Source organism: Tetrao urogallus, assembly GCF_951394365.1.
Source record: "Tetrao urogallus genome assembly, chromosome: 23".
NCBI lineage: Eukaryota > Metazoa > Chordata > Aves > Galliformes > Phasianidae > Tetrao > Tetrao urogallus.
This window is the reverse complement of record NC_136836.1, coordinates 5,339,624-5,366,457: the sequence shown is the minus strand read 5'-3', so window position 1 is coordinate 5,366,457 and position 26,834 is coordinate 5,339,624. Positions and strand designations below refer to the sequence as shown.

The 26,834-nt window shown below is 52.9% G+C and overlaps 5 protein-coding genes across 6 annotated transcripts; 2 read left to right on the top strand and 3 right to left on the bottom strand.

Annotated features, from left to right (window-relative positions):
• Positions 1–960: 960 nt before the first annotated feature.
• Positions 961–4,435, top strand: SYNC (syncoilin, intermediate filament protein; the record flags this gene model as incomplete). The annotated part of the gene is made up of 3 exons (XM_079546164.1): positions 961–2,418; positions 3,330–3,454; positions 4,372–4,435. 3 exons carry the CDS (start codon positions 961–963, stop codon positions 4,433–4,435), a joined length of 1,647 nt encoding a protein of 548 aa, XP_079402290.1.
• Positions 4,436–6,257: 1,822 nt separating this feature from the next.
• On the bottom strand, positions 6,258–11,812 carry RBBP4 (RB binding protein 4, chromatin remodeling factor; the record flags this gene model as incomplete). Of its 2 annotated transcripts, none has more annotated exons than XM_079546232.1 (12): positions 6,258–6,323; positions 7,289–7,399; positions 7,492–7,549; positions 7,640–7,716; positions 8,832–8,909; positions 9,016–9,142; positions 9,274–9,434; positions 9,611–9,726; positions 9,914–10,087; positions 10,497–10,642; positions 11,121–11,268; positions 11,797–11,812. In XM_079546232.1, 12 exons carry the CDS (start codon positions 11,810–11,812, stop codon positions 6,258–6,260), a joined length of 1,278 nt encoding a protein of 425 aa, XP_079402358.1. The 2 variants fall into 2 exon arrangements, with proteins under 2 accessions (XP_079402358.1, XP_079402359.1); XM_079546233.1 differs by having other exon boundaries at positions 11,121–11,265.
• Positions 11,813–13,192: 1,380 nt separating this feature from the next.
• ZBTB8OS (zinc finger and BTB domain containing 8 opposite strand) lies at positions 13,193–16,678 on the top strand (the record flags this gene model as incomplete). The annotated part of the gene is made up of 7 exons (XM_079546079.1): positions 13,193–13,280; positions 14,344–14,368; positions 14,783–14,904; positions 15,139–15,221; positions 15,583–15,635; positions 15,876–15,912; positions 16,592–16,678. 7 exons carry the CDS (start codon positions 13,193–13,195, stop codon positions 16,676–16,678), a joined length of 495 nt encoding a protein of 164 aa, XP_079402205.1.
• A 1,837-nt stretch (positions 16,679–18,515) lies between these two features.
• LOC306954916 (zinc finger and BTB domain-containing protein 8A-like) lies at positions 18,516–22,319 on the bottom strand (the record flags this gene model as incomplete). Its single annotated transcript, XM_079546121.1, has 4 exons — positions 22,291–22,319; positions 20,033–21,012; positions 19,039–19,208; positions 18,516–18,845 (listed from the first exon to the last, which is right to left on the bottom strand). The coding sequence occupies exons 2-4, from the start codon at positions 20,982–20,984 to the stop codon at positions 18,516–18,518; spliced, it is 1,452 nt and encodes a 483-aa protein (XP_079402247.1). The 5' UTR covers positions 20,985–21,012; positions 22,291–22,319.
• Positions 22,320–24,589: 2,270 nt separating this feature from the next.
• On the bottom strand, positions 24,590–26,834 carry ZBTB8A (zinc finger and BTB domain containing 8A; the record flags this gene model as incomplete). Its single annotated transcript, XM_079545941.1, is given in 4 exon segments — positions 24,590–24,922; positions 25,311–25,480; positions 26,022–26,039; positions 26,042–26,834. Coding segments are annotated over 4 exon segments (1,314 nt in total).

Below are 26,834 nucleotides of genomic sequence, written 5' to 3'. Positions count from 1 at the left end.
CTCCGGGAGAGCAAGGTACGAGCCGGCCCTTGGGGAGATGTGGGGGGAGAGGAGCCGGGGGGCGCGGGCTCTCAGGGGGTCGTGGGTGAGGTTCAGCCCCCGGGGAGCGTCGCGGGCACACAGATGGGGGCCGGGGGGGTGGGGGGGAGCACAACCCGTGGGCGCAGAGCGGTCGCTAAGTTTGATAAATCACTGCTGGAGGCAAAGGGGGGGGGGGGGGGGGGGGGGGTACGGCAAACCCCGCACAGCCCTCTCCCCACCTTTCCCCGCACTCCTCAGCTCCGGCGGTTGAGTCCGAGGCTGCGATGTGTCAGCGCTGCAGAAAACTGCCTTATTAGGAGAGAAAGGACCGGTGAAAATCAGCGCTTTCCGTAAAGCCGCTGGGGCGAGCCGGGGGCCGCTGTGTGCCAGCCTGCACTCATTCCTTCGGGGATGACGAGACATGAGCTCAGCCCGCGGGGCAGGGAGGTGAGAGCATCCCCCCGCCCCCCACCGCAGGAAAAGCCCTCAGCAGCCCCAGGGCCGCGCGCTGCTCCCTGCCCTCAAATAGCGCCTGGGGAACGTGAGACGGGAGCGCTTTGTGGCGGCAGCGCTCGGTGCCCACCCAGCAGTAACGCCCGGCTCGGATGACACGGCAAAGTGAGCGGCGCGGCGCTCTGCGGTGCTGCGCTCCGTCCCCAGGCAGCGCTGAGCCCGCTGCGCCCGGCAGTGCATTCCCGTGCCGTGAGGTTATGGCACGTAGCCGGGCAGCGGGCGCGTTGTGCTGGGGATCTCACCGGGCGTGCGGGGCGAGCTGCAGTGACCCGTGCAGCAGTACAGGGAGATGGGGAACTGCCGCCGGGTTTCAGCGCTTGCTCTCTCTCTGTCACTGTCGCTTCAGAATGGCTTTGCTCCTTCATTCTGGCCCGTGCTGATGCCAAAAGCTTGGGTCCAAGTTGTCCTCGGGGCAGGCAGGGAGGGATGGGTCCTGTCCCACCGCCCGCTGATGTGTCCCTTCTCCTTCGCAGGGACCTGATGGCAGAGCCGGAACCGCCTCCAGAACCGCTGCCAGATGAAGCAGGAGAAGCTCCAGCCCCACACCGCAGGGCTCCATGCACCCCAACAGACCCAGCGCCGGGCCTGGGGGCTGCTCCTGCTCCGGGTGCCCATGGGGAGCTGCAGGAAGGTGCTGGAGACACGGCCTTGAACCTCACCATGCTGGAAGCACTGCTGGGCGAGGAGATGGCTGGGACAGGGGCATCGCTGGGGGTGGATGGAGCAGAAATCCCACTGGATGCAGAAACAGATGAACAGATCCTTCTGGACGTGGATGCTGGTGGGACAGGGATCCCACTGGATACGGATGGGGCAGGAATCCCATTGGATGCGGAAGATGAAGCAGGGATCCCTCAGAATGTCGATGCCGGCGGAACAGGGGCGCTTCTGGATGCCGACGGAGCAGGACTCCCCCTGGATGTGGAAGCAGAAGGACTGGGGATCCTGCTGGATATGGATGCCGCCGTGGCGGGACTCCTGCTGGACATGGATGGGGCAGGAATCCCACTGCACGTGGATGGGGCTGAGATCCCGTCGGCCATGGACACCGACGGGGCAGGAATCCCGCCAGGCACAGCGGAGGTCGGGGTCCCACAGGACACAGACGCGGAGGGGGCGGGCACCCCACAAGCTGCAGAGGGCACAGAGCGGCCGTGCCTCAGCCTGGAGGAGCTGGGCGAGTATTTCCAGGAATGCATCGAGGCGGTGGAGCAGCTGGAGAAGGAGCGCGACGCTCTGATCGAGGAGCTGACGCAGCTGCGCGAGCCGGCGCTGCAGGACATCCGCCATGCCCACCAGGAGATCCAGGCCGCCTGCCGGCTGCTGGCCAAGGTGGAGCTGGAGCGGGACAACCTGAGGGACGAGATCCGTCAGATCAAGCAGAAGCTCTTCAAGGTGACCAAGGAGTGCGTGGCCTGCCAGTACCAGCTGGAGAGCCGCCGCCACGACCTCTCGCAGCACGCGGCGTATCGGGATGAGCTGGAGAACCAGGCCGGGCGGCTGTCGGGAGAGCTGAGCCGCCTGCGGGAGAGCTGCGAGAAGGAGAAGGAGGCCCTGCGGCAGCGCCTGGAGGCCCCGCCGTGCCGCCAGGACCCGCAGTACCTGCAGGAGAGCCGGCGGCTGTCGGCCGAGTTCGAGAGTTTGGTGACGCGGAGCCGCCGCGGCCTGGAGGAGCACTACGAACCGCAGCTGCTGCGGCTGCTGGAGAGGCGCGAGGCGGGGACGCGGGCGCTGCAGGAGCTGCAGGGAGAGGTGCAGGGCATGAAGGAAGCCCTGCGGCCCCTGCAGGGGGAGGTGAGCCGGCTGCGGCTGCAGAACCGGAGTCTGGAGGAGCAGATCGTGCTCGTCAAGCAGAAGCGCGATGAGGAGGTCGGGCAGTACAGGGTACGTGCGCGGGGCAGGGCTGGGTTACCTACCTGCGGGTGCTGCCAGCACGGGCGGTGGGTCTGGTCTGCGGGGCTCAGGGGGAGCAGGGAGACTGGGGAGGTGACAAAGCTCTGCAGGTTCCGTCGAAGGCACTTTTCTCCCTGAGGATTTACTCCTGCCTCTGGAGGAGCCCCAGAGGCTGAAGCTCAGTGACTCAGCAGCGCTGTGCCCTGCTGGGATGCTGTGTGCAGCCCACTGTGCAGAACGAGCTTTGGGAAGGGCTCCACACTTCAGCAGGTGCTGCCTCCAGCCAGCAGCACGCAGAGGCACCGAGGAACCCCGGGGACAGAGAGGAGGTGCAGTGCTGCATCGGCCCCACAGCTCCACATCAGATGAAGCAGAGCTTAGGTGCTGGAACAGAGCCGTGAGGCCAAGCCAGGCCTCCCAGAACACCTCACGTAGAGAGAAAGTACAATTCAATATCCACAAGAGCCCTTTTGGCAGGGCAGCCCCGCCATCCATCTCCAGCATTCCCAGCCATCGTCACCACTGCCCACAGCCAACATCCTCCCTGCAGGCACCGCTGTGCTGCAGCACTGCGATTGGGACCCTCTCTGGCTGCCATGGTGCTGCTCAGGGGGCTCAGAGCCCCACCTCACTCAGACCCATGGAGCCCCCACTGTGCCTCCCTGCTGCTTTTTCCCCATTCCCTTGTTTATCTACTTCAGTATTTTAGATTATACAGTGCTGACAGCCTTTCAAACGCACGCCCAGCAGTGTGAGGGACAAACCCTGCCAGCGGGGAAGGCAAAGCACAGCTGCACGCCAGCCCTGGCTGCCACCTTGGTAGGGCAGAGGTTTTCTGCAGGGGTTTCTCCACCGCCACGGAGCAAAGCTTCCCACATAACCGGGTTCTGTTTTCACCCCAGGAGCAGGTGGAGGAGCTGGAGGACAGGCTGAAGGAGCTGAAGAACAGCGTCCAGCTCCAGCAGCGCAAGAACCAGGAGCTGGAGGAGCTGCGGAGCAGCCTGCACCACGAGCTGTCCATCTACAAGTCAGTGTCTGCTCCCATCCAGGCTGCAGTGGAAGTGCTGTGGAAACTGCAGAGCCTTTGCCATGCAGCTGTGTCATGGAAAGTTCTGCACAGAGTAGAAACAGGGGCTGCCTTCCAAGGGACAGGCACGGCAACTTGACAAAATATACACTAATTCCTTAGGAACAGTGGGAGGGAGTTGGGTTCTCAGTTTGAGCAGCACTGCTGCAGATGGTCTTTATCAGAGGGAACAACCTTCTTGCTTCTGAATCTGCTGCTGCTTTCACTCAGGGCTTCTCTACCACATTTTAAAGCTCCACAACACATCTGCAACACCTTCCCCTGTAACTGCGCTGAGGGAGGGCATTCCCCACCCCGGCAGCTGCAGCTCTTCTCTCCACGAGCACCGCAGCCCAGGGAAGAGCCAACCTTCCCATGTTGGTGCCGCGTCTCACTGTTGCAAAGTTTATTAATGAGAGTAACTGCAGCATCTCTGCTGCGTGGGGTCCCCGTGAAGCACGGGGTGCAGAGGCTGACATGGAGCCCCAGCTGCGGCTGCAGCCTCTTAACACTGAGCTCCAAAGAGCCGCTGCTGGAAGCGACAGCACTTCAGACCTCTTAGGTGTCAGCTCTCCTCCTCGAGTTTCACTTTTGAACTGGGAGTCGGAGTGCAGCAGCCTCAGAGCTGCCTCCTCCTGTGTCTTGCAGCAGAAATCACAGCTGCCTCCTCCCATGGCAGCAATCACGTTCCCTGCTGTCAGAGCTGCTGTCCGTGCCGAGGCCTGGCCGCAGTCCGTGCGTTCGGTGCCAGGCACTGAGCCACTTTTGCACTGCCTGGTTGCTTTTCCTTCACACTGGGAAAAGGAGGACTCTTTTCATTAGGTTGTGTTCCATAAGTTCCATATTTAGTATCCTAAATTCGCTTTCTACCCACACAGGGGCTGCTTAGAAATCTACGGCCACCTTTGTAAATCTGAAGAAAAACCAGACCAGGAATGTTAGAGGTGAGATCTCCTCCTTGCCAGGGGCGGTGCTGGAACCTGCAGGGTCAGCTCCTCGCTGCTCCTCTCGCTGCCCAAAGTCAGCAGCACCACTCTGCTCTGGATCTTCTACTGAACTGCTTTTCCACACGTGAGCAGAGAAAGCGGTACTTGCACTGAACGACGGACACGGCTGAAGAATCACACGTGTATGTTTTGCTGTGTTTGGAAAATGTACCTCGTCCTGTTCCATAGATAGAGCATATAAACCTGCACAGAAAGGAGCTGGGGGCTGAGCTTTACGTACAGCTTTCCTTGTGTGCCCAGTGGTGGCTGCTGTACCGCGATCCGCTCTGCTGACAGCCACAGAAACTGAAGTCTGTGGATAAAAGGTTTCCACTTTATAGTCTCACACTGAAAATAAAGGTCAGAGTTTAAGGGTCTTTTTATTTCTCAAAGCTGTGTGTCAAAGAAAAATAAGCTTGTGTGTCAAACTGAGGGGCCTGAAAGGCACCCAAATATTCACGCTTTACAAAATAGGGAGAAAAAAACCCAAATCACTGCCCACGTTGTTCTGTGCAAGGGCTGAAGGCAGACCCGAAATGGAGGCAGCGGCGCCCTGCAGGAGGAAGGCACCCTCCACTGCAACCCTGACTGCTCTGAGCTACTGAGCACTCACTTCACAGAGCAAGCAGCAGAAACAAGAGGAGGCAGCCCTGAAGTACACTGCAGCACCCACACGGCACCCAGAGGCTCCTCCTCCTCCTCCCTTTCTCTCTTTCTCCAGGGATACGGTTTACCCTCATGAAAACAGCCAATGCAGGAGGAAAACATCCGCACAAAACCACACGGCCATGCAGCACATACGTAGAAAAAATTTATTCCGCCTGAAGCACTTACACACAGGTTGTGATGAGGAACACGAGGAGCTGGTGGGAGATGGGCAGCAAGTAGTGGTCAAGGACTGACTCCCACAAAGGCAGTTTGCCCACGTCTCATTTGCTTTATTTGCACCAGCCACCACTGCTGTGCCACCTGTGGTGCATCGCTGGTAGAAACAGAACCTTCACAACTTTGTGGCCCCGAAGTTTGAAAAGCCATTTCACAGAAAGGAAAGAAATTTATGTGAAAACACAGCTCAAGAAACACACAATAGAACAAGACGCACGGAAGGTGAGTGATGCTCTGCAGAACAGCTCATGTATCCAAACCACTGCCACCCAGGGGATGGAAGGAAAGGGGAAGGACAGAAAGAACTGAAAAACCCAGAATTACCAGCAACGACAAAAGAAAGCATGGGAAGAAATAATTTCAGAACCTGCAAGTCTCTCTACGTATCTGAGAGGCAGATAAAGCCACGCAGGTACAGACTGACTAAAAGAATCCCAACGCTTCTGAGCTGTACTGAAGGGAGAAGACGCTCCCCGCTCATTCTGAACTACCAGTGGATTAACACTTGCACCACCTCTGCTGGCTCCAGTTCCCTCTGGCAGCTCTGATTTCATTTCTGTTTAAATTAGGCAAAAGCCCGCAGCTGCAGCAAGCTAAAGACAGAAAACAGCAACAGAAGGTTTGTTGTGCACAGGAAGGCAGCTACAACGGGCCGGCTCTGTGCACAAGAGGCTGCTGTGGGAAACCTGAGGAGCTGCAGCACAGCACCAGCTGGGTTGGACTAAAAGCCCTTCCTTAGGGGAGTTCTGCCCGGGGTAAAAAGCATCGCTGATGGTTTCTACAGAAAGATGGCTGAACACAAAGTCTACGTGTGTCTCAAAACCAGTGTTAAGTCAATGTCAGGGCTGAGAGGGAAGAGAAGGAAAAGGACTAGAAACAGGAAGGACCACCATCTAAGATCCTTGACCTTCTGGATCCACGCTTCCTTCTGGGTCTTCATCATTATATATGTTCTCTGCCTGCAAGTCAAAGCAAAGGAGCTGTAGAAGCATTTTCCATTGCATTTAACAGGTGCCACAGCACTTCTACAAGTCCTGGCAGATTTTCATCTGCAGATGTGTGGCACCAATCCCCCGAGGCTTTTCATTACAAAGCTGCTACACAGACTGCCTTGCTTTCAACAGTGCTGCACATTTCAGAAGGCCTCTGTTACTGCAGCTTATGGGCATCTGACTTCCTAAAGCAGAGACCAGAGCTTGTGACAATGAAGAGCACCGTGCACACGTTTCACAGCCCCTTCATTTGCAGCATCGCTTCCTTAAGAACCACACAGACACGCTGCCAAGACAAAGCCTCTGTGACCAGTCTATAAATAAACCAAAATTAGAAGCACGGTCTTTCCAAAGCTTATTTGAGCCGTAAGAGATGATTCTGCAGAACTTTCAGCAGCTGGGAATTAAAGCAGCACTTCTCTGCTATTCAGCACCACGCTGCCCCTCTGCAGCCACGGGGGACGCCTGTATCACACAAAGAACTCTCCCAGTATGACAGTGACCAACAGAAACCTCAACTTCATGCTTGCATTTGTTGTGGCTGGTGGTGGTGGTGGTTGGCTGGAGTTTTGCTGTTTGTTTTTGAGCTGATTTTTGTTTGGTTGGGTGGTTTTTTGTCAATTTTTTGAACTTAGTTTTCATTCAAACACAGATGGGAAAACGTCACTTCTCCATACACCAGTACCTACTTTCCTTTTTACTACTAAATTACAGTATATAAATATATACGAGAAATACAAAATAGCTTCTCATGATTTGTAAGCCCTTGTTTCTACCGAACCTCAAACCTTTTTCACTGCCCATTTGAGATTTAGGCAGTACTACAAAGCAAACCCTTCTGGGGCCTGTAAACAGAACCCGGAATGCTGACCTTCAGGCAGTTCAGCACTGGCTCTTATCTGCCACCTCCTGCACTCTCCCAAACAACTTACCATCTGCCACACTTGCATGATGTTGTCTTCTGATACAGAACAGATCACCCAGGGCTCGTTGGGATTCCAGGAGAAGTCGGAGATCTTTGCAGTGTGACCACCATGAATGAACTAGGAGCGAAGGGGAAAAAAAGGGTGGGGGGGCAAACATTTCCAATCTCTGTTGTAGGGACCCAGCGATCGGTGAGGCTCAGAATTCTTACCAGCAGTTCTGGGGGACCATCCTCAGCATCCTCGGGGGACTGCTCTTCTCCGATTTTACTTCAAAAAGAAAATGGGGTTTTGTTGTTGCTGCTTGTGATGCAGCTCATCAGAATTCCATCAGCACAACCCGCCTCGTTCGGGATTTACCTCAAGTCCCAGACGTTCAGCCGGCGGTCGGTGCCACTGGAGGCCAATATGGTTTCATTGTGGGGCGACCACTGAACCTACAGACAAGAAGGAATTCAGAAATGAAGTCAGTTGGAAGAACCCGAGACACGGCAGGCTTCTGCTGCACCTTACAGTACGAGAGCCTTAGGAAAACTCAAATCATTACTACCTCGAAATAGAAACATTCCCCATAACAACATCCTAAGGTAGCAAGCAGTTCTGCTGAGCCTGTGTGCTAACAAAGAATCTGAGCACCAAACAGGCCTCACGTGCAACTTCTTCTCTAACAGAGAGCACGTGTTACCAGTGTAAACAACCCTGCAGACCATCAGCTGCTCCCCCAGGAGAACTGCACCAATGTAAACTCTGGGTGCCTGAAATGGGAGCTGTGGTTACACATGAAAAGAAATCGCTGTAATTGAAGCCTAACTGCCCCAAAGCTCTCATTTACCACGGCTGCTGGAGATGAACCTCTCCAAAGACTCCACTTAATAGGATCCCAGGATTAGAAAATAAGACAATTCTTCACACTGGCCTGACGTTTCACGGTTCTGAGCATAACTGTATTTAGAGGTAACTGGTCTTTAAAAGCAATCCTTAGACAAAAAAAACCCTTCCACATACTTTTGTTCTGACTACTGCGTGAGCTGGGGATGGAAATATTGTATCTGCGAAGCACATGCCACCAGTGATGTTAACTTTCTATATTTACACCAGCAAAATTAGCAATTCTTTTTTGCCACAGGATGGTCCAGCAATCTCCTTTCATGGCTGCCACCTCAAGCCTTGCCTCAGGACCAAGCTGAGAAGATGAAAATGCTGCAGCCATTTCACTGTGCCTTGCTGCTTCAAATCTGCTGCCATGAATAATTTACACGCTCTGTGTACTCCTAGTATTTCACTCCCAACATTGTGGGTCAAGCTCTCAGCCATTTCCTCGTTACTTTCTGCCCCCAGCTTTCTGGACACTCTTATCTGCCCTGGAATTCCCCCACACACAGAAAGCTCCACAACAACAAACCAAATTATAAGCAGGTGAGAGGGAGGAATGAGGTTTCGAAGCACAAGTCCACTTCATGAAAACACACTGAAACAGCCTGCCTTCCATTCCGCCTGCTAGATAAGCAGAACTAAGCTCAGGTGCAGGGAAGACACAGAGGTTTTGTTATACCTGAAATATTTCATCTTTATGTGATTCAAAGGAGTGCAACTTCAGCTTCAGGTTCCTCAAGTCCCACAGCGCAACAGTCTGTCAAGGAAAGGAAACATTTTGTCCTGAGGTAACAACACCACACATCCACTCCCACAGGTCAGAAACCAAACCAACCCCTTGCAAAGGCAATGAAAGCACAGACCTTATCAGCTGATCCCGTAGCCAGGATGAACTCACTGTAGGGATTGAAAGAGAGGCAGTTGACTTCAGCTGTGTGAGCATCCACGGAATGGCTGGGTTTGGAGGTGTTGTTCGACCGCGTGTCCCAGCTGGAAGGAGAAGGAATGGAATACAGACCTGGAACAAAGGCTCACAGCCCACCTCACAGGCAGAGCAGGGAGCAGCTGGGAAGGCAAAATGGACCGAGATGTTCAGCCTCTACAGAAAGCAGCCCGCTTACATCATGAGCTTCTGGTCATCAGCAACGGATCCAAAAAGAGATTCGTGGAGCAGGTGCCAGGAGACATCTTCCACTACAGCTGTGTGCCCCGTGAAGATGGTCTTTGCATCCACCACTTTACCTTCTTTTGGAACAGCACTTATATCCCACAAGCAAATGGTCTAAAAAAAAAAAAAAAAAAAAAAGAGGGAAAAATAAATAAAATAAAGATTTTATCTTTAGACAAAAATTCTCTGCGCTCCGTCACCTCCATCCCCTCCAACAGAAGAACAGTTCTGACCTTTGTCAAGGGACACAAAGTGCAGGTTGCACCCCAGCTGTACTTAAAAGCACTCACATGATCATCAGAAGCACTGAGCAAATGCCCGCTCAGGTTTGGGTTCCACGACAGCCCATAGCCTTCCTTCTGGTGCCCACGCAGACGCAGATCCGGGTTGCACTCTCCAGATGGGTCTGCAAAAAAGCAGCATAAGAGCTCCAGTGCCTGGAATCACGTCAGCACATCATGGATCAAAGTTACATCGTACGCAACCCACAAAAGTTTTCAACCTCTTTTGCACCCCATCAACCTTCCCTTAAGAAAAGGCTGCTTGGACACTTCTGTAGCCCTGAAGCACAAAGGTGACAAAGCTGCAGGCACCTGGCTTAGAAGGATGTTTGGTGTAATCGAAGACGAGGACGTCACTGGATGGAGTCTTTGTGGCAATGATGCAGGGGTTCTGTGGCATGTAACGCGCTCTGTTCACTTCTCCCTCATGATTTATCTTGATTTCAATCTCAATTTTTCCGCTAACAGACCCAAAGCCTCCAAACTCTGGGGAAAAAAAATAAATTTAATGACTGTAAACAATTAACCATGTTCATATCAGGACACGAAGATTCAGAGTCAGTTGTTGGTAACATCAGGCATTTATTTGGGGGAGGAACAGTCACAAGAGCATGCAGAATGGATTCTCTTAGTTAGTAGTGGCACGTTGGTTTAAATCTATGTACCTTCAACGTGAAATAGTAGAAACAGTATTTATCAAACAATGTCACGTTTACAAATAACTCCAAGAAGCCCAAAATCAAAATTTGAACTGCGTAATCCAGGCTTCTGACAAGAAGAAAAGCTAAGATTAGATTGTTAAGAACTTTTACCATGTAGAAAGATTGATTCAACCATCACAAAATGGAGGAAAACCAGTTAAAGCCCCACCTGATTGACATCTTTGTTCCCTTACCTCCTTTCTCACTGTCGTAGTGTGAGGCATCAAACTGTGCATCATCATTAGGCAGCTGCACACTTGCTATCACGAGATGGTTTTGTTCATCTGAAGTGTGAGTCCCCAGGACCAACCGGTGAATGCTGAAATCTTTGCCCTCAGGCCTGCAAGAGAAGAAATTAAGGTGAGAAACACAGGAGTTCACACAAACATAGAGCTGAATACGGCATCCTTCGATGACAGCTTCCAACAGCAACAGCATCCTTAGAAGTCAGCACTGCTCTCCTGCTCTGACACAGGATTTTCTTCCTCCAGAGGAATCACTCCTCCCAACTCAAGATCTCAAATTCAACTTCCTGCAGCACAACAGCATCTACCTCCAAATAACTCCACCAGTTCCCTTGCCTTCCTTTAAGAGACTTTAACAGCCTCCCCAATACGTGGTTTGAGATGCGTGAACGTCCTTTGGAAGCAGAACGTTGTTGTGGAAGCTTAGGACGAGAGTGCTTAAACTGAAATTATATTTAGCTCCCCTTCAGTGGGGAGGGGGCCTTTGCATTTCAAATCGGAGAATGAAGGTGGAAGAAGAAAAGCATCAAAATCAAAGCAACAGCAACGAGAAGATTCAGCATGCACCCTCACCTCGTCACATCAGGAAGCCACTGAGCCGTCAGGCTGGGCCACTCCAGAGCATGGGTCATTACCAAGTCGTACAAGAAGGGTGTGTTCTTTTTCCATATTTTGTACTCCTCGTTGATCACACGTTCTTCGACCGCGTCATCGAAGGCTGCTGAAGTTATTCAAAAGAAATGCGGGATGTCAGCCTTCGCCACACGCTCACAAGGCGCACGGTGCTGAGCGGGCACTCAACGACGGGAGCCGCTTATCCTCAAACGGCACCGCGGCGACACGCAGCCCGCACCGCACGCGCTGTCCCTCGCTTCTCAATTAGCGGCGACCGCACGCAGCGTCAGCGGAGCGGCCCGGGGGCGGCCGTGACCCGTAAACCCACGGCCGGGGCCGACTCCCCCTGTTGTCCCCCACCTCCGCCCCCCGCAGCTCACAGCGCTTCGCTCTTGGCCCGGCCCCGCGGCCCCCACGAGACGCCCGGCGCCCCCCACCCGGCCCGGCGCCCCCCACCCGGCCCGGCGCCCCTCGCCCCCCCCCCACAGCGCCCCCTGCCGGAGCTCCCCCGCCAGCACTCCTCACGGAGCCGGCCGATGGAGGCGGGGGAGGGGGGGCGGGGAGTGAGGCCTAACGCCTCGCGGAGCGCTGAGAGAAGAAGGCCGCGCCGCCGAGGCCGCGCCGCGAGGCCTACCTTCCTTGTCCGCCATGGCGGGGAGGGGGAACGGGGCGGTGGAATGGGGCTGGGCTGCGCGAGGCGGGCGGCCGCTGCTCCGCTCCTCTTCGGCCACGGCTCTATTGTTTCCTGCCCCCGCTGCGTGCGGCTCCGGCGCCGCGCACCCCTTCGCGCGCCAACGCTGGCCAATCGCCGCCCGCCGCCGGGACGCTTCCGCCAATCGGAGAGCGGCGAGGGGCGGGGACAAGGGGCAGGAGAGCGCGCTCGGCGGTCACGTGTGAAGGAGATCGGGAAGGAGGGAGGCGGGGAGGCGCGGCCGAAGCTCCCCTGGGAGCCGCCATTTTCCGGAGGGAAGGGGCGGGCGGCGCGCGCCCCTCGCGTGGTCCTTAAAGGGACAGCGCCCCGGTGAGTGGGGGCCGCGGCGGGGGGGGAAGAAGGCCCGGGATCCGGCACTGCGAGCGGGCCGCGCTGGGTTGGGGTGGGGGCTGCCGGCCCGGAACTCCCCCCGAGCGTCGTCCTGCTGCTTCCCGGTTATTGGTTGCTGACGGGCCGCTGCGCCCTCCCTCGAGCCCTGGTTTGTAGCTCGTTTCGCGTTCAGTCGCGTGTTCCTTCGGCCTTATTCCCTCCGAGAAGCGCTTCCCCGCCGTGCAGCCTGCAGATCCCAGTGTTTATTTGGAACTAGAACCTGGAAATCCCGTGTAGAACTGTTGCGTGGCGGGCAGCGGGAGCCTCTCTTGCTGGAAAAAGTCATGGCGAATTCGCGTGGGATCTTCGGAAATAATTGGCCTGAAGTTAATCAGAGACTCCAGCCTGTGTCTGTTATTTAAAAATGAAAGTCGGCGTGGAACTGAGCGGCCGCGGAGGTCTGGTGGGAGAATCGAGCTTCTAAAAGGTGGCTTGAAACAGCATCTTCTCCACCGTTCAGAGTAAAAAAAAATAAAGAATTCTGTGGGCAAATGAGTGCAGGCCAGCCTCTGTGCCGTTCCGTAGCGATAGGATCGCAGCTTGAAGTGCAGCCCCCATCCCAAGAGGAACCATGGGCTCTTTTCTCTGCTGGGCTCCGGGCTGCCCCTGGAGATCGCAGTGCTGTGATACACTCAGGAGCCGAAGTGACCCGGCTCACGCTGTAGAGCTGTGAGAATCATGTTCTCGTTATTACAGCACTTTATTGCTGTTCGAATAGAAGAACGGGATGCGCGGTGCTGAGCGTCGCTGCTGTGGGCCGGCAGGGTGAACGGTGCAGAACTGAACTCGGCGTTTCTAATCTTGTTTTAACGGACCAGCTTGCGTGCAACCGCTCCCCACCGGCTGCTGCTGAGCTCCCGGCTGGAAGCAGCTCCCCGTTCAGCCCAGCAGCGCTGCGGGAGGCGCGAGGCGGCGGCCATGTTCGTGTGAGCAGGAAGTGAGCAGAGCCATGGCAGGCGGCGAGCGGGACTACGGCCTGACGGAGGAGCAGAAGGCTGTCAAGGCCAAGTACCCACCGGTCACCAAGAAGTACGAATGTGAGTGATGCAGCAGCACAGTGATACGGCGTGTGTGTGTGCGTGTGCTCCAGGGCAGGAGGGGAGGAAGGAAATGGGATGAGCTTTTTAGGTGCTTGTGGGGTTTCGCAGTGTGCCAGTGCTGTGCATTTAGGCTGTGGGATGCATCTGGGGCTGAGTAATAGAGAGGACATAACTGCAATTGTTGTCATTGCGGATAGTTGCAGTAAAGCTTCCTTTCCCCCCCTCAGAGTCTCCTAAGAAGTGGCTGTCAGCACAGGGGCTGGCTTGGGGCATGGCAGCCCGTGTGTCTGTTTGGAGGGACGGTGCAGGAACACCGTGACACATCACAACGGTTAACTTTGTTTCCATAATTGGAAAAGGTCTTCTTTTATATTCACTGGAATTTGTTTGCTTTAGTGACAGTTGTTGAGGAGCAGTGAATGTGTGTGAGCGCCCTGAGCAGCCTCAGAATGAGCCTCAGTTGCAATGGTTGCAGCGTGGCTTACGTTGATGTCCCAACATGGCTGTTTGCACCAATCTGGCCTTATTTTGCATTCCTCTGGTTCCTTTAACGGAATGTAAGTGATGTTTGTGTAAAACCTGATATGTGCCTGGGATGTTAAGCCTGCCTCATCAGTGAAGATTACTTTATATTTTGTGTTACGTACGTTTTAAAGTTCCCCTTGTGGCACTGTGGATGTCTGTGGGTTGGGCAGGCACACTTCTTCACTGAGCTGTAAAGGTTTGCAGATCTTCAGTCCTGCAGACGTCAGCAAAAACTATTCGTGGTGAAAGGCTTTTATTGCAGTTAACCTGTAGCAGCCTGTTGCACTGCAATGAGCACGCAGTGCTGCACATGGAGGGTGCTGACAGAATCTGTGGTAAATACCCTTTCTTCTGATGAGCAGAAATTATCCCAAATTTCACCTGTGCTGTTTCTCTATACTGGAAAATAGACACTCAGTTTTATGTCTCAAGATGAACACAGGAAGTTACTGTTATAACATCAGTGTCCAGAATTTTTTAATCTTTTAAAGTTATATTTGTTGATGTCATGCCTTTTTTTTCTTTCATTCCTCAGATTTGGATCACACAGCAGATGTGCAGTAAGTGTGGGCAGCCGTCCCTTGTTTCCACTCCTGGGGGTGCACAGTTTATTTCTAATGCAGTATTCCTGTGTGCTGCTGTTTAAGCCTCTGTTGTTTGGGAGCATCTTTTGAAATCTTTTAAACTCCTGCCCTTACATCACCTTTCGTCTCGGCAGTTCATGGATATCCATTTACTGCATTACAAAGGACTTTCCTGTCATCTGGTAAAATAAGAATTTTCCTTTTTCTCCTAAGAAATTCTTCTCGTATACCGTAAGAAGAAAAACCTGTAATCTCCCCATAACAAAAGTTCAGACAAGCCTTTCTGGTAGTAACCTCCTTTGCATTTGTTCTCGCATTCATGTTTCTCACCTGCATAGCACAGTGGGATTTTGTGGTTACAGTGCAGTGAATTACCCTGTGTCCCTGTAGGCTACACGCATGGGGAGACACTTTGGAAGAAGCATTTGAGCAGTGCGTCATGGCCATGTTTGGCTACATGACTGATACAGAGACTGTGGAACCTCTGGATACTGTTGAAGTAGAAGCAGAAGGTAAAAACTGCACTGGCTTACATTGGAACTGTAGGAACCCTGCTGGTGGAGTGCACCGAAATCCTCTGCGTCTTTAGATGCAGTTTTGTTGTAGCTAAGGATAATTCAGTTAATTCATCTGAATCTTGTAGTAATGGAGAAGCTGTATGGCTGCTGTGCTCATAAGTTTGCTGAACGTTTGGGTCTTGTTGCTGGGACAATCAGCTGACTGCTTTCTCTGCTTCAACCATGCAGGACATGATATGTTGTCCCTTCTCTTCCACTTCTTGGATGAGTGGCTGTATAAATTCAGTGCTAATGAGTTCTTTATACCCAGGGTAAGTGCCGTGTTTTGTTCTATTTCCATTTTGTAGGGCAAAGCTGTTCTCTGATAAGCCACTTTTGAATGCAGTGTCCTTTTAGGCAGAAAGAGGGACTCAGCAGATCACTTTGAAGCAGGAGAATAAGACACAAAAGCACTAAGAGCTGAGAAGCAAACGCTTAGCTTTGTTTCCACAGATGCCAGTCATTAGGCGTAGTCATTAGCAGTGGTGTAGTCATTAGCAGTGCTGTATGTATTTGAGAATACTCCAGTTTTCTGGGTTTAGATTTCATTTAAGCTGGAATATTCTTGTTAATGAGATTGAGTGCCTGAGGGTAGAGGTTGGTGACACACTTTTCCACTTGTTTTCTCTGCAGGAGGTGAAAGTGCTTTACATTGACCGAATGCAATTCAAAATAAGATCAATTGGGTGAGTTCATATGATCAGTTGAGTAATTAGTATCTTCCACTGATGACAAATACTGCCCTCCAGTTCACCACCGTGAACCATCGCGATGTGCTGGAGGTCACAGATAATTTCTAAAAAGGAGCTCTTATCCTTTGAGGTTTTAATTTAAGTCTAACTGTCCAATGCTCATCAGTGAAACTAACTGTAGTGTTTGACTAAATGCTAACAGTACAACCTCCTCTTTTCTTTTTGCCTTTAAAGGTGGGGAGAAGAGTTCTCTTTACCAAAACACCCCCAGGTACGCAGCAGTTCATCTATATATCGCTTATGTTTTCAGGTAGGACAGGAAGAATGGATTCTTCTAAATCAAACCTCTTAAGTACTCAAGAGATCCAAGTATAAACATGTCTGAATGGTACCACAGGCACTACTAGCTTAAGATCTCATTTCCTGCAGTTTTTTTGTGAATGCATTTCTGAACTGTTGAGCTGATGCTTTCTCCACGATGGCAAACTCAGCAGCTGGCTTCCTTTTTTGTGATGCGTGATAAGAAAGAGCCAGTCCATAGCCAGAATCGTTACGTGGGTTTGGTTCTCATGCTGTTTCCACAGCTTCTTGCTTAGTCCCTTTCTGCTTTCCCCCTCCACTCCCAGAAGAATTACATGCAAGTCTTTACGTCTTAGCATGCCGCTGAGGTATGTCAAATTCAAATATCAAATGTTGATGGTATGTCGCAGGTAAGAGGAAGAATTTGTAGTATTCGGGAAGCAATAAAATAAAGGGAGAGGGGAGTGGAGGGGAATTCTGTAATTCCTATTTAGCTTGGCCAAACAGAACATTTGGAACAAGCATGCTTAAAACTTCTGGGGGAGAAAAATTGCCTAACATTTGTAGAAAGTGGTAAATATTATGTATCAGTGTGAAGTGCTGCAAAGTGTCATGTAAAACATTGATGCCTTTGTGTCTTTTCACTCTAGGGCACAGAGGTCAAAGCCATAACTTACTCAGCAATGCAGATCTGTGAAGAAGAAAAGCCAGAAGTCTTTGTCATCATTGATATTTAAAGCAAGTTTAACGAAGTGGATGCTTGTCAGTGGCTGGCAAAACCCCTTCAGAACTGTAACCTCCAGGAAGCAACCAAGGAATTAGCTAGTTCAAATCAGAAGCAGGAGAGAGTTGTGGGGAACGTCATCCTGTGCTGCGGTGTGAAGATGGTGAGCCAGACCAGTGCCAGCCTGCCAGCACAGAAGTAGTTGGGTCTGTGGGGATTTGAGATGAGGGCTGTAGGGGATGGAAGTCCCTCAGGAATGCTGGCGGTTGGCTTCTAAGGCAGTGTATGAAGTAAATAAAGAAATCAGTGGAGCTGCTACAGCACTGCCTTTTTGTTGGGCGGCAGGAAAGTGTTGATCTACGTGATTGCATGGGAAAATTTAACTGTAACAGTTGTGAGCTGATGTCCCTCTTCATGTAATCTAAATTACATGCGGAGAGTCAACCTTCATGTAGGACAGTTTCTGTTCGAAGGCCCCCCGAGGAAAAACACAAATTATTTAAAAAACAAAACAAAACATTCTTCTGAGAACTTTGTCAGACCACCAGGTGGTGCTGATTTACCACAAATACATTTCCATGCACCATGAACGCAGGTGACCGCGCATGGAATCCTTACGGCTGGGAAAAGTGGAGACCGCTTTTGTTGGCACTGAAAAAAGGGGTTGGCCGATTCTCTGCAGGTCTGCTCCCATCTAAGCCTTGCGAGAGCAGAATCTCTTCTTTTAGAAGGCAGTTTGCATCAGCTTCCTTTTGTTTTCAGAAAGGGCAGCTGCACACAACTGAGCCCAGCTGCCAGCCCTCAGCCGCTGGGTGTGAGGGAGGTCTGCCCTGCCCTGTGGTAAACCTAGTGGTGCCTCACCTCTGTTTTGTTGTAAAGTCATTTTAAATCGGATTTTAAAGGGGAAAAAATACAATCTGTTGACTGGAAGAACTTGTGTGAGTAATTTTTGCTGGCGGTGTTTCAGTTTTATCAGTTGCATTCGTGCTTTGTTCTCCACTACGGTGAGAAAACCCTCCTTTAAATAAGGTTGGAGATGCATTCGTTTGCCAAATGTACAGAAGTGAGGATTTTCACTCAGGACGAACGCCGGGGCTCCGCGGGGCCGGCCTGCAACACGGGGCGATGCCCGCGCTGCGAGGAAGGAGCGAGGCCCGGCCCTGCGCCGCCCCACCCCATGGCGAAGCCCCGAGAGCGCAGCGGTGGGCGGGAAAGCGCACTGCCACCGCCCCGGGCCCTCAGCGGCCGCTCCGCCACCTCATTGGCTAGCTGAGTCAGGTGACCGGGAACAGCCAATCAGGCGTCGAGTGTGTGGCTGCCTTCCACGGAGCCTGAGGCGGGGGCGGCTGTTCCTTCTGTCAGCCCTTTAAAACGAGAGCGGAGCGGGGAGGATTCCGATTTTCTCACTCCTTTCTTACGAAACTTCGTAAGTGTATGTATGTGTTAATTACACTGCCAACAAATATGTTTTACACTTCTTAGATGCTTGCTTTTGTAGGACTTTCCAAAAGCAAATTATCCATAGCTGTGTGCTCGTTTGTTTTTAATCGTATACTGTAGCACCTTCCTTGTAGAAAGGTTTATATTTTCATTATGAACAGCTCTGAGTAAAGCCTTGTCAAAAAGCAAAGCAATTCTTCTGAGCAGTTTGCAGGCAGAAGGTGACTGCTGGGTGATGTTCAGGAGCTGCTGGCTGTTCACAAGCACAAACCAACGTTTGGAGTCCACATTTTGCTTCTTGCAGCAGAATTTTAGCAGCATTTAATATTAATGAAACTAACAAACCAGAATTAGCTGGTGTAACACGGGCAATTTAATCTTGAACATACAGTAACGAATATACAAATTATCTACCTAAGATTTGGTTTCACCTTTTCATCTGCCTCGCCTGCAGCGCCATCGGCACCACGGCGCACAACCAGATCATACGGCTCCTCCTCCACTGCGTCACCATCCGACCTCTGATCCTCCTCCAAAGCCCACCTGGAATGTTTGCTCCCCCCAGCGCTGGCAGGGCCGCGTTCTGCGCCCGCTCCTTCGGGGCTGCCCTCAGGGCTGGTGCCTGTCACACATTTGTGGCACAGCCTGTAGCGCCGCGTTCCCTGCTGCACAACGCAGCCCGTCTGCTCGCTCACCTGGCGCTTGCACTTCCTGCAGATGAGTTTGCCGGCTTGATGTATCTAAAGAGATTTAGAATTTGAAAGTGTCAGTGTTCGTCCGGTAATGCTACCATCACAAATAAACACCGAGCCATTCTAAAAAGTAAAAAGTTTGCCGACTGCAATCACTATGGCAGCGCTGGTTCCAGCGTTGGCTGAGCAGCGGCACCGACGGAACCCCACGCTCCTTCCCCAGGCCCCCGAGCTGCCGTACCGTTTGGAAGTGGTTCCGCAGGTGCTCCAGCCGGGTGAACCTCTTCCCGCACGCCTCACATGGGTACGGCCGCTCGCCGGTGTGGCACCGCAGGTGGCGCTTCAGGTCGGCGCGGCGCTTCACCGTGTGCGTGCAGAAGGGGCACTTGAACCGCAGGCGAGGCAGGGCATCTGCTGTGGGGGAACACAGCTCTGCATCAATGGCTTTTTGCAATCGTTCTGCTATTTCTAAGCTTAAATGAGCAGCACTTCATTTTTCCTGTGGTTTGTCATTGAACAGAAATAAATCCAAACCTATAATCCCCCCACAAAAGCTACTGATGATTCACTGAGGATTTGGCGGTGTACTGTCTTACTTTTTAGACAGACGTATGACCATAAGTACGTAGTAAGTATATTATACCCTGTCATCTGACTCTTTCAGCAAGTAGTACTTCATAAATATTTACCACCTCTGCGATATATTAGGATGCGTAACATCGTAACCTTGTGCCATGATAATAAGCCATAGGCATGCTAAGTTAGTTTCCAATATGACGTGCATAAGAATACATTTGTAAACCATCACTTGATGAACTGCTGTCAGTTCATCAGGAGCTGGGACATTTTATGTAGCGTGACCAAACTATCTCCAAGTTTTGGCTTGGACCTCACGGGAAATACAGTATTGTTCCAATGCCATAAGAGCAGAGAAACCACAAGAGTGATTCCGTCCCTCAGCTCTGAGTCAATCGCAGCTCTCCAAGCTTTGTTCAGCTCCATGTGGGGCCAAATAATCAGGCAGGTCTTATTTTAACCTCACACAACACCTGGATCAGTCTCTGATTCTATTTCTCACCCCTTGTTCTGGCCTTAGAGCCTTACATTCTGCTAGGCACTACAGCAGAGCAGATCAAGAAAGCAATCAACAGGACATCAGTTAGAGCTTATGAAACTCTCTCGTCTCACTTCCTCTAAATAACGAGAAACTTTGCAAAATCAAGTGTACTGTTTACCTTCATTCCAACTACTCATAACACCTAAAACTGTGGGCACTGAGCTGTACAGTTCTTCTGCTTTTAATTCCATGAACTCAGAAGTTTGTGACAGCTCTTCCAGCTGAGCAACAGCCCACCTCTTGGGTGTCACTTCTGATTCCTGATCATATCCATCATCGGCACGATCAACGTCATTCTCGGCATCAAATTCAGCCTCCTCTTTAGCTCGGGAGTCGTGGCTGCAATCTGATGCGTTACAGCCCTCAGCCCGCTCAGCTTTACTCGCTCTGCCCTGCACAAATTCTCGTGTCTGTGACAGCCCCAAGTGCTTCCGCCGCTTCCTGGCCGAGCCCTGCTTTCTGCCCCTCTTTGAGAGCTGCGTTTCCGCCCGCTGAAGGATCACCTGTGAGGACAGATAAGTGCTGTAACTGCTCCAGGAATTCTCATTCACCACGTCTGCCTTTTCATCTGGAATGGAATAGGAGCGCCTCGGGTTGCTCTTTGCTTTCCTCCTTGAGCGATAAAGCGACGCGTGAGCAGGTTCACCGTTTGTGCTTTTGGCTGAGAGGCCCAGGTAGTGATCCTTCTCCTTCTCATTAATATCCAGAGAGGACTTAATGAACGTCTTACAGACATTAAGGATGTCTGTCATCTGCAGGTAGCTGGCTGCCGACATGACCTCTATCACGTTTTGACCCGTTAGGGGCAATACTCCTGAGTACACAAAGTCCAGGATAACCATAAACGTCTCTGGAGAGAAGACCTCGAAGGTGGCTACAGTGGGCTGGCTGGTGTCCTTGGAGCTCTGCGAAAGGAGCATCTTGAAGTACCCGCTGCTGGCAAAAAGCACATTTCGGTGTGCTTTGAACACCTTCCCCTCCACCAGGATGCTGCAGTCGCAGAACAAGTCCTGCTTCCGTTGTTCATTCAGCTGCTCCAGGAGCTGAAACTGGTGGGAAGAAATCTCCATTCCAATAAGGGAGCGCCAGAAGGTTCCTCTAAAGCACAAAACAAACGTAAGCATGACGATGTAAAACTAAATTGATGGGGCTGAGTCCTACTTTAAGAGATGAGCCCTGTGTTTTAAAATATTAAAGCTCTGCATATTATCAATACCTAACATAGCTTCAACTCCGCACACACCTCTGCACCATTCAGTAACAGACCGAGGAAATCAATCGCGAAAAAGGTGAGAAGATCGCTAAGAATAGCGCACGTCCCCTAACGCTGCGTCCACGGAAGCTCGAGCGGCTCAAAGGCCGAGAAACGGAGCCGGGGCGGCCGGCAGCGCGGGTAGGGAGCGACGGGGAGCCTCCGGCCGGGCGCCGCAGAACCTGAGCCGGGCGAACCCGAACCGCGCGCGAAGGCGGCGGAGCGGCAGCGGGCGGCCGCGTCCCTCCCGGCCCGGGCCGCCCCGGCATTGGCCGCCGCCGCCGCCACTCAACGCGCCCCGCCCGCATCGGCCGCCGGCAGCCCGGGACGCCCGGCGGCGCTGGGCCCGCCCGCCAAAGCGCGGAGCCGCCGCCCGGCACGGCGCGCCGCCGCCCCGGGCATCGCGGAGCAGCGCCCGCCGCCACCGCCGCCGCCCTCGGTTCGGCTGGGCTCGGCTCGGCTCGGCTGCGCGCGGCTCCGCGCTCGGCTCCGTGCGGGGCGCGCCGCCCGCTCCGCCCGCCGTTCCGGAGCCCCGGCTCCGCTCGTCCCCGCCCCGCTCCCGCCGCCCGCCGCCGGGCTCTCGGCGTGGCCCGAGCCGCCCCCGGCCCCGCCGCCCGCGCCCGCCCCGCACGGCGGAGTCCCGCTCGCCCCCCGGCCCCGCTCGCCGCGCACCCGCCGCCCGCTCCCGCGCAGCCCTTTGTTGCCGCGCCCGGCTTCTCGCGGCCGCGCCCGGGGCCGCAAATGGCGCCCGCGCGGCGCCGCCGGGGCTCCGCGGCCCGCCCGGCTCCCGGCTCCCGGCTCGACCGCCCCGCGGGCCGCGGATCCGAGCGGCGTCCCGCCCGCGGCCCCGCGCCGGGCTCCCGCCGCCCCGCCGCCCGCTCCGGGCCGCCGCGCGGCCGCCGCTCACCGCCGGGGTTCCGCGGGCGGCCGCCGCTCGCTCGGCCGCGACGGAGGGGCGGGCGGAGGATGCGGGGTCCCGGCTCCCGTCGGGGCACGCTCTGCGCCCCGCTCCCGCAGCCCCGAGCCCTGGAAGCCCGAGCGGAGAGAAACAAAAGGTATTTGCTGACGTGGGCGTTGGACAGAGACGCCCGAGGGCTGGGGACACAATTAAAGGGGCAACGCACCGATTGCAGGCGCAGCCCAGCAGCTTCCTCCGCCTGACCGCCCTGCAGCCTTCGCTGCCTTCCTCGCGCACCCACGTGCCGCTACCTGAGCGCACGTACCGCTGTTGTTAGCGGCTGGATAGCTTTCGCGTGTGGAAGGAAGGCGCCACCTGAATAGGAAATATTTGTAGTTCTGTAGAGTAGCATTTATTGCTTTACTCGATAAGAGCATTTTTATAACAGGAAAGTCTTGTGTTCAAACAATGGGGGACACCCAAAAGCAAAGGACTGCAGATGGGTGTGTGCTGTTGAAACTGAAAGGATCCTGGGATCCCATTGATTCAGCTGTAGCCACACGGCTGGTGAGGCATTGTTTGAGCTTCCATAAGGTCAAAGTTAACAGTAAATAGAGCTGAAGCACGGAAGTCTGACAGTAACCAGGTGCTTCAGGGGAGAAATGTTGTCATGTATTCTGTAACGGTTTTATACCTACTATCTGGTTGTGATTTGACAAAGCTCTAAAAGCAATATTCAGATCAGCTCCTGAGAAGTGAGTTAAATTCCTGGTAACAGCCCGTTAAGGTCTTTGCTTTCCCTTTTTGGAAAAACAATGCTATTTCTGCTAATGAATGGCATGTGATCCTAACAGGGGCGTGAAGGAGACAACCACAAGATGCAACGCGAGGAGATTAAAAGAAAATAAAACAGTATGATTTTAATTTAGAGGAAAACAAACAAAAGATATGATTGGATATGTAAAATGAAGAACATGGAAAATATAAGGCACTTGTCCTGTAATACAAAAATAAGGAAACAACAACCGAAATTAAAGCAGTAGATGTAGAATGGTCATCTTTTCAAATACAAAACATAACTGGGAGTTGCAGTGTGGAGCTACAACTCCAAGCTTAGTGAGATGCTTTAGAAACAGCTACGGACATTTCGGCGTGGTGCTGAGCACAACAGAGATGCACAAAGCAGAACAGCCCTGCTTCACCAGGGCAGCCCGTTGCAGGCTATGTACAGATCTCTCATTTGCCTGTAGCAGTGTCTCTGTATGGGCAGATGGCTCCATTTGCCCACGGCAGCCACTCCACGTCTCGTTTTTCCTAAAGAATGAGTCCTCACCATCCTCAGACTCACAATACCTAATTACATTGAATACTGATCCAGAAATCCCTTTGCTTCTAAAAACTCCCTGAAGGATACAGAAGTGTCGTTTTGCTGTTGGCAGTTAAGATTTCAGGCCTGGATTGGCACTTTTCCCCTTCCCTTCATGCATCCCAGACACAAACAGGTTTTCCAGCCCTGCTGCCCCAGTCTGTGGCGACAGGAGGCGTTTCTGTAAACGAAAGGCAGCTCTCAGTTGTCAGAGCTCATCCCAGCGCCTCAGCCCAGCTCTGCAGCCTGCCCACATCCCTCCCAGGGCCTTGCTAAGCTCAGGCAGGTCGGTGCCTCCTCCCAGGTTGGGATCAGCAGACGGAGGCTGCGCTCCATCCCGTGGTCCAGATCGTCAGGAAAGACACTGAACAGGGCTGCGCTCAATGCCGACCCTGGGGAGCCCTGCTGGTGCCGCTGGGTGCAGCTCCTTCTCACTGCTCCAGGCTGACCTGCAGCTTTTTACCCCGTGAGGAGTGCAGCTGGCCCAGCCTCGGCCTGCAGCTTCCCCGCAGCGCTGACAGACAGACAGAGGCTTTGCTGAAGCCCAGCAAGGTTTCATGCACGGATGTTTGCATTAAAACACTTTACTTTGTAAAGTATTGGCTATAAATGGCTATAAAATATGGCTATAAAAACACAGCGCAGTCTGAGCTCCCAATTTTCAGAGTGAATAAATTTTACATGAAAATGCTTTTCCAGTTAAACATTTTTATATGCTTTTTCTTCACTCTTTGCCTAGCTTTTCTAGTCATGATATATGAAGACTTAATGAAATTTCATGGAAAATTATCTTTATTTCTGAATGCTGAAGAGTAATTTACATCGGTGTGCAACTTTTTTGAGTATTCAGACCTTACCTCTTCGAAAGAGGTTCTGAGAAGAGACTCTGTCTGCTGTAAAACTTATCCTTGCAGTACTTCAGCTTCCGTGTTCAGCCGCTGCTCCACCCAAGGGTGGATGATTTCTAATGAGCAAAGTATGGGAATGTTGATAGCGAAACTCAGGACGGACTCAATGACATGTCCATGAACACATGCAAATCTGGGCCTGTCCAAGAGAAACCAAGAGGTCTTTGTAGATGACAGGCTGGTGGAGGGCTGCTGGGCATGACAGGATTCCCACGCAAGAGGAGCTCCATGCGCCGATGTCTGTCTCACAACTACCTAATATTTGGTTTTACTTCCTTCTCCTCTGCTTCATCCTCACTGTCATCAACTTGCTGGATGACCAGATCGGATGAGCCGTCCTCCACGATCTCCACATCAGATTTGTTGTCTTCCCCATAGTGCCACCTGGAATCCTTGTCCCCATCTGGAGGAAATTCAAGGGGTGCTTCAGCCTCCAAGTCAATGCGAATGCTGTCGATGCCGGCCTCAGCCAGGCACTCATTGCAGAGCCTGTAGCGCCTCGTGCCCTCCTGCACCACCTGCCCCGTCAGCTCAGTCACGTGGCGTTTACACTTCCTGCAGATGAGCTTGCAAGCCTGATGAATCTGGGGAAATTGAGATGAATACATTTATATGGCATCAGAGAGAAAGCATTTCAAGACGACAGAAAGTGCAGCTAGAGGGACACCAGCGGTAGCATGAACTGACTCTGAGGGGCAGTCAGAACTGATCAGGAAACCTCTGCAGCAGCTCTACGTGCGCCCTTCATCCCTATTACAGAACTCACACGGTGCAGTGCCTGCGTGAGCCAACAAAGAAATTCATCCCCTTTCATAGGAACTATGCTCCAAATGCCCTTAAGCCAAACCAAATTAATTATCTGCTACCTCTTCTGTACGGGAGCCAATATATCGACCAGCCAGGCTGGTGCCCAGTTTAACCACACAGAGCCAGACCTACAGCCCGACGCCGCGCGCAGCCGGCAGTACGCACGGTGCGGAAGTGGCTGCTGAGGTGATCCAGCCTGCTGAACCTCTTCCCGCACGCCTCGCACGGGTACGGCCGCTCTCCTGTGTGGCACCGCAGGTGACGCTTCAGGTCGGCCTTTCTTTTCACCATGTGAGTGCAGAACGGGCACTTGAACCTCATCCTGGGCAGATCATCTGTGGGGAGATAATTTGGTTGTAGACAGGAGTCATAGCACGTCCACACCTTACAGTCACTGTAGTTACAGAAAGCAACAGAAACAGGATAGAAAATCGCTTCTATTCAACAAACATGCTGCAGGTTTTTTCAGATACAGCCCTTGTGTAAATTGCACAGGAGTGCAACGAGGGAAAAGGAGCAGACTGCCAGCCATATTAAAGTGAGCTTAAAAAACCAAAAACGTCGTGACCGTACAGCTGTAAATGCACTGAAAAATATGGACTCTGAACAGCTAAACATCTATTCGCCACTGTCAAAGAGAAGATCTCAGCTTTCCAAGCTACGTTTGTGGAAAACACAGAGCATCCCTGGTTAATGCCCGCCCTCCAGCAGTGCATCTGCTCACTGACACAGCAGGCAGCACGAAGACCCACTCCTACCTTCAGCCCAGCCGCCCATCACACCTACAATGGAGGGCATGCTGGGGTACTGCTCGTCTGCTTTGGGAGACCTGGATTTGCTGGAAGGTCGGGGCGAGTCGCGCTCCTGCTGCGGCACGGCCAAACTCCTGGGGAGCACATCAGAGCCCTGGCCATACGGATACCCCACGTGAGGAGATTCCACTTCTGGCTCCATCTGGACCTGGTCCTCAGATTGAGAAATGTGGCCCGCAGGCTCAGCAGCCCGGTCCTCGAGTTTGCTCGCTTTATAGTGAGGAATGTCAGAAGGCTGCTGCAGTCCCAGGTGCCGGGATTTCTTTGTGGAATCCTGCCTTTGCTCGTGTTTGGATGGCTGCTGCTGCGCGTTCCTTTGAGCTGGATAGTAGTTGAAATTGCTCCAGGTGTTTCCCCTCACACACGTCCCTTGGTCTGGATTCGAGTGCGAATGTGGGGGGCTTTCTGCCCTCCAGCCCGCGCCATAGGGACACGGCTGCTCCCCGCCGTTGGAATTCGCCTCCTTGTCTGAAAGGCTGAAGTAGCGATCCTTCTCCTTCTCACTGATGTCCAGCGACGACTTAATGAACGTTTTGCACACACTGATGACATCGGTCATCTGCAGGTAGCTGGCGGCCGACATCACTTCGATGACGTTCTGACCGGTGAGAGAGAGTTTGCCCGAATACACAAAATCCAGAATAACTGTAAAAGTGTCAGGAGAAAATGCCTGGAAAGTGGCTGTGGTGGGCTGAGTCATTTCCTTGGAGCTCTGCGAAAGGAGCATCTTGAAGTACCCGCTGCTGGCAAACAGCACATTTCGGTGTGCTTTGAACACCTTCCCCTCCACCAGGATGCTGCAGTCGCAGAACAAGTCCTGTCTGCGCTGCTCATTGAGCTGCTGCAGGAGGTGAAACTGGTGGGACGAAATCTCCAT